General features: G+C 45.7%; 1 protein-coding gene across 1 annotated transcript in view; it reads right to left on the bottom strand.

Annotated features, from left to right (window-relative positions):
• Positions 1–490: 490 nt before the first annotated feature.
• Positions 491–11,568, bottom strand: part of LOC109923769 (multifunctional procollagen lysine hydroxylase and glycosyltransferase LH3-like) — a 151,704-nt gene continuing 140,626 nt past the window's right edge. Inside the window, exons 14-17 of the mRNA XM_048620040.1 lie at positions 10,760–10,891; positions 7,563–7,709; positions 6,386–6,511; positions 491–5,606 (exon numbers count right to left, since the gene is read on the bottom strand). Of these exons, the coding sequence (XP_048475997.1) occupies positions 5,451–5,606; positions 6,386–6,511; positions 7,563–7,709; positions 10,760–10,891 (561 nt within the window). The 3' untranslated portion in view covers positions 491–5,450. The remainder of the gene's footprint in view (positions 5,607–6,385; positions 6,512–7,562; positions 7,710–10,759; positions 10,892–11,568) is intronic.

The following is an 11,568-nucleotide window of genomic DNA, read 5'->3' as shown; positions in this document are numbered from 1 at the left end:
TGTTTCAAAGATGTTGGATTTATTGAAGATTCCAGGAATGTTTTGGATTCGTGCTTTGTGCATTTTTGGTTTGAATGCAACTCATTGCCCCTCCCCCATACAGTGTCTTTTTTAAACAACCACAAACTCTCTGTTATCAAAGTCATTTAATCAATGATTATTAAATTAAGCTATTTTCCTTTCATGGGGAATCTCATGATTTTCATTTAACAGGAAAGTCCCTGGTGCCAGCTCAGCCATTAATGAGGTGATGGTAGGTGCCTGCAGGGAAGCTAGGTGGTTGCTTGTTGGAGGAAGGGTCAGCCATTATTACAGATAGGGCTTTTAATTTGTTCAGGAAATGAGAAAGTGAATTTGGGATGGGTTGGGGGTGTGGGGTGGGGGAAGAGATTGGAAATCAGGAAGAGATGTGGGAGATCAAAACTGAGGAGTCTGATAAGCCCTGTAGGGAACCCTTAGGCAAAATGAGGCACTATAAAACTGCATGTTCTCTTGTCCTCAGACTGTATCCTGTTCATGTTTATTTCATGTTGGATCCCATAAACAGTATGGATCAATCCAGTTTATCTTTGAACCAAGCTTGCAGAGAGACAGCATGTTTCATAACAAGAAATAGGAACAGCAGAAGGCCATTCAGCCCCCCTAACCCTCTCTATCATTCAATGAGATCATGGCTGATCTTTTGCTTCAACACCATTTTATATTATACCATCCATCACCCTCGATGGCTCCCTTTAGTTTGAATTCTGTTGCATCCCCAGTGTGTCCCAGTGCACAAATCTGCTTGTGCTGAATAACATGTTCACTTACCCTTCTGGGTGTCATTTGCGGGATTAATGTTATCAAGGGTACATCTATGCAGTTTAGGGACGTGGTCTGTTAAGGCTTCTTGCTTCCCCGATGATCCCGATGATCTCTAGCTATTTTGCAGCGAGAACATTATGAGTCTCAGAGGGAAACTGGGTAACGGGCAGATTAAAAGCACCACAGGGCAAACAGCCTTCCCTTTGGGTGGTGTGAGTGACTAGTTCCACCTTCTGCACACTGTAGTAACAATCCCAGGCCTCTTCACTGATTCCTGTCTCAGAGTGACCATTCCCAACATCACATCCAAAGATCACCATGGGGGCTGTATGCATGCCTTTCATCAATCCCTGGTACCCCACATGCCTCACACTCAATGAAGTAAAATATAATCAGTTGCAATGTTGGAAATGCAGCAGCCAATTTACACACAGCAAGATACCACAATCTATGATAAACAGGTTTTTCAATGCTGGTGGTAGATAAACATTAACCCAGGAGATACAATGGGTCACCTTGGGTTGTAGGGTCAAGCTTCACTCCAACATCTTTAGCATGTTCCCTGGGCTGTCACTCCCACTGCTGTGGCAAGAGAGCGCTCCACTGCCCGCGAGACTGACATTTGGACTTGCTGTTCAGCTTGTCTGCTCCCTCAGCTCACTATTACAGATTCCTGGTGGCATTAGGGGGGAGTTCTGCCAGGATTCACGCCTATATATATATCCATGAAAGATCATCACCAGGGTTAAAAGACTTTGTTATTGCTGCATTTGGGAGCTTACTGTGTGCAAGTCGATTGTTGTGTTTCCTACATTTCAGCAGTGACTACACTTCAAGATAAAGACTCCAGTGGCTACAAAACATTCTGGGTTTCCTGATGTGGTGCTATAAAAATACAAATCTTTCATTCATGATAGAATGGGGTTGACTGCCAAGGGAGTTACAGATGTGACTTAGAGTGTGCAATAATGTAGCAATAGGCACAGAGAGAATAAAAAGCATATAATATAAGGCATCTTTTCCATAACATTTAAAAAATACATATAAAATTTACAAAAAATACACTTCTGGGTGTATAAGACACCCTCAGTCACTCCTGTAACCTCCACACCCTCCAAAGGTTCACATTTGTCTTTTTAACCCCTCTCAGTAGCTCTGTATGCTGGAGGTTAGTAATGCTTGAGGGAAGTGTGGCTGGGGTAGACCATGTGGAAGAGAAAAGGCATCAATCAGGGACAGGGTTGAGGGCGGTGGTGAGGGATATGATGTAGCCACTCTGCGTTCAAAGAAGCCCCCACTTCAGTGCAGTGACCTTTCCTAAAGATGGTGTCCAAGATTTGGCCTATCTATGTGGCAACAGTTTAGGCCTGTGAGCAGAATTAATGATCTGAATTTGGTACAGCTTCCCAGTTAAATGATCATCATCATCTCTCCTTCAATTTCTGAGCATGGAGTTACCGGTTAGATAGAGCCCCTCTTGGACTCAAGGAACCCATGAGGTGACAACCAACCAGGCCTTCTCACATAGGCTTGAGCTTTCCCATCCAAGTTGAACACTTCGGCCACTCTCACTTGCAGTGTCAAAATCGTCATGGGATATGGCTTTGCCTTCATCAGGTGACTTCCATGATAGATGGGGAGTGTTGGGGAGAAGCGGGGTGCGGAGAAGAGGCAAGGGCAGATGCATGGGCTTCAGAACCTCTCTCTCGACTTTCCTCAGACTCTATCCAAGAATTCCAATGACCTTTGTCCTATCGATCCTCTGGCTTCCTTTAATGATTCACAAAGAAAACAGTATTTGACCAAAAAACTGTAGGAAATGGTGGAACAGCACTGGTAGGGAGGGAGGGTAATTTGGAGCAAAGACACCTCAGGAAAAGAAAACAGTCCTCAGAATTTGCAGAGAGAAAGAGAACAAAGACAAAAGAAGAAAAAGGAGCTTTCAATAAATCAGATTAGGCCTTTAGCCTTTGGTGCCCAGCTTATAAACCATGCACATCCAGTAGGCACTCACCGTCTCTTGGCTGGATTGACCACCCTCACATATATAATTGAAATGAAACACAGTATATCAAATCTTAAAATGAACTCTCTAGATTATTCTTATGATTGCAGCACTTACCAAACTTGTGGGAACTGAAGAACAGAAAGTGTGGAATCATAATGTTTGTGTATATATTCAGTCCTGAGATGTGAGCTTTGCTGGTTGGGCTAGCATTTATTGCCCATCCTTAAGTGCCCTGGATAAGGTGGTGGTGAACTGCCTTCTTGAACCACTGTAGTCCTTATTGTATAGGGACACTCACAGTGCTGTTAAGGAGAGAGTTCCAGGATTTTGTCCCAGCAACATTAAAGGCATGGTGAATGGTTGAGGGGAACTTGCAGGTAGTGAAGTTCGCACCTATCTGCTGCTGTTTGTCCTAGATGGTAGAGGTCATAAATTCAAAGTTGCTATCAGAGGAGCCTTGAGGAGTTCACGTAACTCACTTGTAGGTGGTACAGAGTGCCTCCACTGAGCCAGTGGTGGAGGGAGTAAAAGTTGAAGATTGTAGATGGGGAACAATCAAGTGGAGCTGCTTTGTCCTGGACGGTACTTGCAAAAAACACATCAGGCTGAAGAGCAAGGGCTTATTCTTCACTGGCCCCACATTCCCATCAAGGTCACTGTGGCTTCTCTGCCCTCAAATCTTACCATAACTGTCACTCCTGAGACCCATCCTGTTCCTTTTCTGTTTGGTACAGGAGCAGGTACAATGGGACAAAACATCTGCTCTCTTGTTTTTCTTTAGTACACTCAACCTACTTTTTTTCCTAATCAACCTGTTCAGAGATGCTTTTAGACACCTCTGGAGCAAGTGGGACTCGAACCTGGGCCTCTTGGTTCGGGGGTAGGAACACTACTACTGTGTCACAACAGGGTCCCTAAAGTCTACAACACCTGGTATTCTCAGGCATTCTCCCATCCAAGTGGTAACCAGGGCATTAATGATCCTAGACTGACAGATGTTGTGTTTGCTGGGAAACCACTGGAAAGATCAGGGACAAACTGAGGAGAAGGACTGGATCATTCAGCCCCTCAAGCATGGTGCATCATTCAATTAGATTGTGGTTGATCGCTGTGTTAACACCATCCACACACCTTCATCCGTTACACGTACCCAACCAAAATCTATCAATCTCACATTTGAAATTGTTGAGGTTTTGGGGGGGGGGGTTGTCGGGGTTTGGGGAGTGGGGTCAGGGGGTTTTGTGTGTGTGTGTGTGTGTGTGTGTTGGTGGAGGGAGGGAGGGAGGGGGGTGGAAACAGAGTTGCAGGTCTCCACTCCTCTATGTGTGAAGATGAGCTTCCTGAAAATGTCCCTGAAAGGCCTGGCTTGAACTGGAAGGTCATGCCCCCCCACCCTAAACTGTCCAAACCCTCCATACCCCACACTCCCCAAACCCCGACAAGAGAAAATCATTTTTTTGCAATCAACCAAATCAACAAAATGGAAAACTCAAGCTGGTCACTGATCAGCTAAGTCTAGCCAATAGCATGGTCATTCGATAATGGAGTTAAGGTAATACTAGAGCACATGGGATAGAAGAGGTGGAAACGATGGCATAAATGAAATGAACCCATAAGCCAGGGATCCAGGTTATGCTCAGGGTGGGAAGGGGGCACAGATTCAAATTCTGCCAACATGAATTCAATCTTTTAAAATTCCTAGAATTGAAATCTAGTCTCTGATTGTTGTAAAAATCTACAAATCCAAATCTCATGAAAGAATTTTAAAAGAGCAGCTGACAGCTATGGGACTTTAGAAGAATGAGAGGCAATCTCATTGAAAAGTATGTATAATTCTGAAAGAGTTTGATAGGGTCAATATGGAGAGACATTTCTCCAGGTAGGGGAGACGGCGGCGGAAGCCTAGAATGGAGAAGCATAGTATCAGAATAAGGGGAAGGCTAGTTCAGACCGAGACGAGGAGGAATTCCTTCACTTGAAGGTCGGGGAATCTTTGGAATTCTCCGCCCTAGAACGCTTGTGGATGCTTGAGTACGTTCAAGGCAGAGATCAATAACTTTTTTTTTAAGTCATTAAGGGAAACAAGGGATCTGGCAGGAATAGGAGTTGAGGTAGCAGATCAGCCATAATCTTAATGATTTGATGGAGAAGGCACAGGGTGGGATGGGGGTGCGAAATAGCATTCTGCTCCACTTTCCTTTCGACACAAAGGATCAGACAGCTATAACACAGGGTCATTAATGGCTCCATGTCCATGGTCCATGTTCTCCCGTGCGTCCTGTTGTGCTCCGAGGTCGAAGTTGCTGATTGCCAACATGTGAAATGGCTTCTTCAATCAATCTACAGTGGAGACATCACAAGGGCCCCGCTGGGAAAGGGCAACAGGTCCCACAGAGAAGGCTGGTGAGGAACGTGGTGGTTTGATTGATAGCTTGAGCAGCATTCTTTATGGGGTGGAGGGGGTGGCCATTGGTCGGCAGGTTCTGGTTAGGTTGCTCAGATTGTCAAATGAGTTGTAATCACATTGAGGAGTGGCTCCGGCAAAGGCCTCTGGGTTAAACTGGTAGGTCCAAGTCCAGGCCATCAGCCTCCGCCAGTCCGATCACTCGCCCCTGCCTCCCCGCCCCCCCCGACCCCGTCAAGGGTCCACAAAGGAAACCATGATGTAGCGAGTCCCCCGGGTGGTCGGCAGGCCCTCGTGGAAGTGGGTGAGTCGGCCGGGGTGCATGAGGGACCATCCCTTCCGGGGAGCCTCGATCGAGCAGTTGTACCTCAGGAACCTGCAGCCTCCGCCCTGCAAAAGAGGGTGAAAGGGGTTTCAGAAACTGGCAGAGAGAGCAGACGATCTGCGCGGAATTTACAGCACGGCACTCAGCCTGTCGATAATCCCCAAAGACACCAGCCACTCCCTCCCAGGATGAGGCAACTGTGATGTCGTGTCAACTAATAACCTCCTATCATCAGCTTGTACCTTCACACACGGTGGAATCCAACCAATCACATTCACCCAGAAGAATGGGTCCACGGCTCAGACTCATTCATAAAGAAAGACAAGAGTGACTATGAGGAGGGACTGAGTGAGAAGGTGATGAGGAATCGAGTGAGAGAGTGAGGAAGGACAAGGGAGAGGCTGAGAAGGGACCAAGGGAGACAGAACGGAGGGATCAAGTGAGAGGGTGACAAAGGACTAAGTGAGCGAGGACAGACCAGGTCAAACGGTGAGGGGGACCGAGTGAGAAGGGGATGAGTGTCTGGGTGAATGAGCGAGGAGACATTGATTGGGAAGGTGAGTGGGGAACCAAATCAGAGGGAAGTCGAGTGAGGTAGTGTGTGAGTAATAGAGTGAGGAGTGATTGATTGGGAAGGTCAGGGGGAATCAAGTGAGGGGAGAATCGAGTTGGGTGAGGTAATGTCTGAGTGAGAGAGTGAGGAGACAGAGTGAGAGGGAATGAGAAGGTGAGGAGGGATCGAGTGAAAGTATTAAGGGGTAGAGCTATTCCTCCATTGGGCCCTGCCTGGGGAAGCATCTCCTCCTGAGTGGGAAGAAGCTGACAGTCAGCAACAGCTACTTACCTCATAGTCAACCCCCTTGGTATTGAGGGCGATGTTGATGGTGAATGTTGACGAATCGTGGTGAGGTCGGAGTGATGGCTGCTCATCTGGACGGTAACGAACCATGAAATTCATCACTGCCTCGGCCTATCAGAAAGATCTAGAAATGAGAGGGAGACACAGGGACGGTGTGATCCTGACAGACCCTCTCCCATCAGCAATACCCACAACTCCCTGGAGGTGTCCTATCCAACACAGATACAGCACAGGGTTAGACAAATCCCCTGGACAGGATGGGTTGCATTCTTGGATATTAAAGGAAGTAGCACCAGATGCACTGGCAGTAATCTTCCAAGAACCCTTAGATTCTGGAAAACTCCCAGAAGATTAGAAAACTGCCAATGTAACTCCCTTATTCAAGAAGGGGGACCAAGAAAAAAGGCAACTATATGCCAATTAGCTATTTATCTATTACAAAAGATATAATAACAGAGCAATTAGAAATATGTATTATAATCAAGCATTCCACTTGATGATCCGTCGGTTAGAAGGATCAGCCCAAAACATTAACTTTGTTTTTCTCCCCACAGATGCTGCCAGACCTGCTGAGTTTCTCCAGCATTTTGTGTTTTATCCGTGCTGGTATTTCTGCTCTACACAAGCCTTCTCCTACTCCCTTCTCCATTTCACCCCATCACTATTCCCTTCTGTTCTTTTCTCTCCCCCACCACTGACTCCATCTTTACCCAGCATCCCCCTTTAAAATATCCACCTCATCCAATCCCCGTGGAAGCAAGGTGCACATTCTCACCACTTGCTGGGTGAAACAGAAAAGTAAGCCTCTCGAGTAACCTCCGCCATTCATATAAGGTCACAGCAGATATAATGACTCCGTATCCCACCTGGCCCCAATAACCTTAACTTCACCCCTGGCTTATCAATAATTTATCCCTCTACCTTAGAAACATTCAAGGACTCTAAGAGTTCCAAAGACTCACAACCCTATGTGTAAAAGAAATTCTCATCTCTGTCTTAAATGGATTTTTAAAAAGTGACTCTAAATTTCTTCATGGATTTATGAGTAACTTTCTTTATATTGATGGTACCTTGATCCCAAATAGGAACCTCTTCTCCACACCTCTCCTCTCCCATACTATGTCCCTCTCACACCGCCCTGCTCCAGGCCCCTTCCGCGTACCTTGGTGTAATAACCAGGATATAACTTCTCTGTCACTGGGGCAACGTATTTCCTCAGGAATTTCAGCCACTCCCTCTCAAAGTCAACCTGCTTCATGTGAATGTCAACAGTTGGGACATTCTCGTAACCTCCGCTGAGCCGCGAATCCTGGGGAAACAGTAACCACAGCAAGAAGCTTACAGAAAGATAGACTTACATTTCGGCAGCACCATTCACAACTTTAGCACTTTGCGAAGCATTTTACAGACGATTCTGAAATTGCAACATAGGAAACAGGGGCCCTCCAAGTCACACACCATTGTGATGTAGAAACATATCTCTGTTCCTTTAATGTCACTGGGTAATAACGCTTGGAACTCTCTCCCTAACAGCACTGTGGGTACTCATTCACTCAAACGACTGCAGCAGTTACAGAAGGCAGCACAGCATCTCAAGGGGAAATTACAGGCAGACAAGAAATGCTGGCCTCACCTTTTTAAAAATTCTTTCAAGGGATGTGGGCATTAGTGGCAAAGTTATCTTTTATTGCCCTTTCCAAATTGCACTTGACTGAATGATTTGCTCAGATATCTCAGAGGGCAGTTAAGAGTCAACCACACTACTGTCCATCTGGAGTCACATATAGGCCAGAGAGAATAAAGGCGGCAGATTTCCTTCCTTAAATGAAACCAGTTCACGATTCTGAGGCAGGCCTTGAACCCTTGACTTTTCGATTTGCGTGCAAGAATGGATGACAAAACTGTGCTTTAAGAGATGTATTTGCTCCTTTTTTTAATGACAAAAGGTTAAGACAGAGGCACCAATTGGTCTGCTTCAAAGCCCATAAAGTAAACAGCTTGTGAGGCCTTAGGTTTTTTTTAAAAATGTTGGAACAAAAGAAGCAGCTTGAATGGGTGGGGTCAAGCTCCCACAGAACCAGGATTTTTAGTTTTGGTGGTTCAGTAACAGTTTTTGGAGTCTTGAAGCTGGATGTGGAAGCTCTTTTTCCTCTTTGTTACAGCTAAGAGCTGGGGTTCTCTTCCTGCTGCTAGAATTGCACACAAGACAATCCATTTTACTGAATTTGCCTTTGCCAAGGGTGCATTTGTGGGATGCTACTATGGAACAGTTACTGTTTAGTAGATAATCTATTATTTTGTTAAGTTTTCCAATAGAGTTAAGTTATTCTGATTTCTTCTTTCTTTTGTTGTATTTTAACTATAGTGTATGAATAAAGTGTGTTGTGTTTCAAGCTGGGTAGTTTGACCAATTGAATTGCATCCAGAACGCAACAGCTGGCACTTGCCTTTAAAGTAAGAAGTATTTTGAGAAGGTTTGGACTGGTCCATAACAAATGCAATCCACTTAGGCTTGGCTATCTATTCCATCACAGCAGTGAACAAAGAGAAAACTGATGGTCAAAGTCATGAAAAGGAGCATGGCAACAGAAGTCAGCAAGTATAGCAACAGTTAAAAGGCATCTCATAATGTACCACCCATGGCCCTGTCAGTATCGTTGCCATCTCTTTTAGCCCTTGATTTGAGTCACTTGTTCAGCCATTTCAGAGGTCATTAAGAATCAATCACACAACAGTGGGTCTGGAGTCACATACAAGCTAGACCTGGTAATGAAGACTTATGTTTTATTTTTTAATTCATTTCTGGGATGTGGGCAGTTATTGCCAATCCATCTTTAGGGGAGGTGAGGGCCTAGTGATATTATCACTGGACTGTTAATCAGGAGACCTAAGTAATGTTCTGGGGACACGGCGGACGGTAGAGTTTGAATGCAATAAAAATCTGGAATTAAGAGTCTAATGATGACCATGAATCCATTGTTGATCACTGGAAAAATCCACCTGGTTCACTAATGCCCTTTAGGGAAGGAAACTGCCATCCTTACCTGGTCTGACCTACATGTGACTCCAGGCCCACAGCAATGTGGTTGACACGTAACTGCCCTCTGGGCAATTAGGGATGGGTAGTAAATGGTGGCCTAGCCAGTGACACCCTCAAAAAAATGCCCTTAAAATGATGCTGAGTCGTCTTCTTAAACTGCTGCAGTCTGTGTGCTGTAGGATCTCCCAGTGCTGTTTAGGGAGGGAGTTCCAGGATTTTGATCCAGAGACACTGAAGAAATGACAAACATTTCCAAGTCAGGATGGTGTGTGACTTGGAGGGGCACTTGGATGGTGTTCCCATGTATCTGCTACCTTGTCCTTGTAGATGATAGAGTTTGCGGGTTTAGAAGGTGCTTTTGGAAGAGATTTGGCAAGCTGATGCAGTGCATCCTCTAGATGTTACACACTGCTGCTACTGAGCATCTGTGTTGGCAGACGTTTATGTTTAAGCGGAGGCCTGGGTACTGATCAAACAGGGTTGCTTTGTCCTGGCTCACATTTCTTCATCAAGTATGGACAACATAAATTATTTTGCTGTTTGTGCCCTATCCTTTTGGTGCCAGAGAAACTAACTGTTGTTCAGCAAACAGAGGCTGAGGTCACCCAGAGCTCAATGGTGACTTAGTGCCCAGGACATAATGGAAGTGCAATGTAACACGATCTGACAGGGATTGTGAACGTAGGTCATGACTCAGGTCAGTGACGAGACAATATCAGCAACATGGCTACCAGTGAAATAAAAAAAACTGAAGGCTGACGTGGAGCTCATCAACTTGCTCAGACAGCGCTGGTCACTTCAGGTTCCTTTCTGCTAAGGCCTAATTTCATTCACGTAGCCGCCTAACTGCTTTTAACAGCAGACTGAATGACAGAGAAGGATAAATTGTCTGGGGGGCCTATTGGCGAGCATCAGCAATCTTCAGGGGGCAAAATCCCTGGCCTCGTTCATCTTAAACAAAGAGCAAGTGTTCCTACTCCGTCACCAACATCAACTTCAAAGAGTCAGCCATGATTGAATGGCAGAGCAGACTCGATGGGCCGAATGGCCTAATTTCTGCTCCTATGTCTTATGGTCTTGTAGGAGAAACTTCTTCAGCCAGAGAGTGGTGAATCTATGGAAGTCACTGCCATAGAAGGCTGTGGAGGCCAGATCATTGAGTACATTTAAGACTGAGATAGATAGGTTCTTGATTAACTGACCTAATGTGACCTCATTGATTCACTAATGGAATGGCGCGAGTGGATTGGCACAGTGTGACCCTGTTGCCTTAGAAACAAGAACGGATCTAGTGCGTTGGTCTGATCCGGCCTTCTTACCTCGTGCTTTCCTCCAGACCATTGGCCATAATGCTCCAGTTCTTGTACCAGCTCATCACAGGCTCGCTCAGAGAGAATGGGGAACCAGTAGACATCAGGACACGGCTGAGCAAGGAACACAGACTCAGTCAGCTAGCGGCAAAGAAATCTCCACATTGTGAGCAATATGCTCATGAGAAAAAACAGCTAATTTTGCAATCAGAATTAGCTGGACACCAAATTAAAATAGTTAGTGGCCAGACAGCCTGGATTGCACTTTTCAACTGAATCAGGCAAATTGTGTGACCAAACATCCAGGGTGGTTTATTACAGATGGGTCGCTATCGGAAATCCGGAAGGCTGAGGGAGAGGTCAGTGAAATAACTTCTCTGTAACCCCAGGCAGGACTGAGAGAGAACAGAAACTTGGATCAGGATGAGGCCATTCAGCCCCTCAAGCCTGCTCCATAATCATTCAATTAAATCGTGGAAAGAGAGGGGGAAAGTGAGAGGAAAGGAGATAGAGGAAAAGAGAGGGAGACCGTATGAAAGAGAGGGATACGGCAAGCACGAGAGAGGGACAGAGTGGGAGAGAACAGAGGGCAGGACAGCTGGAAAGAAAAAGAGTGGGAGACAGGAGGAGAGCAGGAGACAGCATGAGAGAGAGAGAGAGAGAGAGATGGACAAAATAGAGGGAGGGAGGATGTGGAGAATGAGAGAGGGAGGGCACGAGACAGAGAGAGAGCAAGCCAAGGAGAGAGGAGGGGATGGGAAGAAAAAAGGGGGGAGAGAAAAAAGGGAGTAGATAAAAAGAGGTAGCAGAGAGAGGGG

This window comes from Rhincodon typus, chromosome 45 (genome assembly GCF_021869965.1).
Source record: "Rhincodon typus isolate 14 chromosome 45, sRhiTyp1.1, whole genome shotgun sequence".
Classification (NCBI taxonomy): Eukaryota; Metazoa; Chordata; class Chondrichthyes; order Orectolobiformes; family Rhincodontidae; genus Rhincodon; species Rhincodon typus.
Note: the sequence above shows the minus strand (reverse complement) of the source record. Positions and strands in the feature narration are given on the sequence as shown.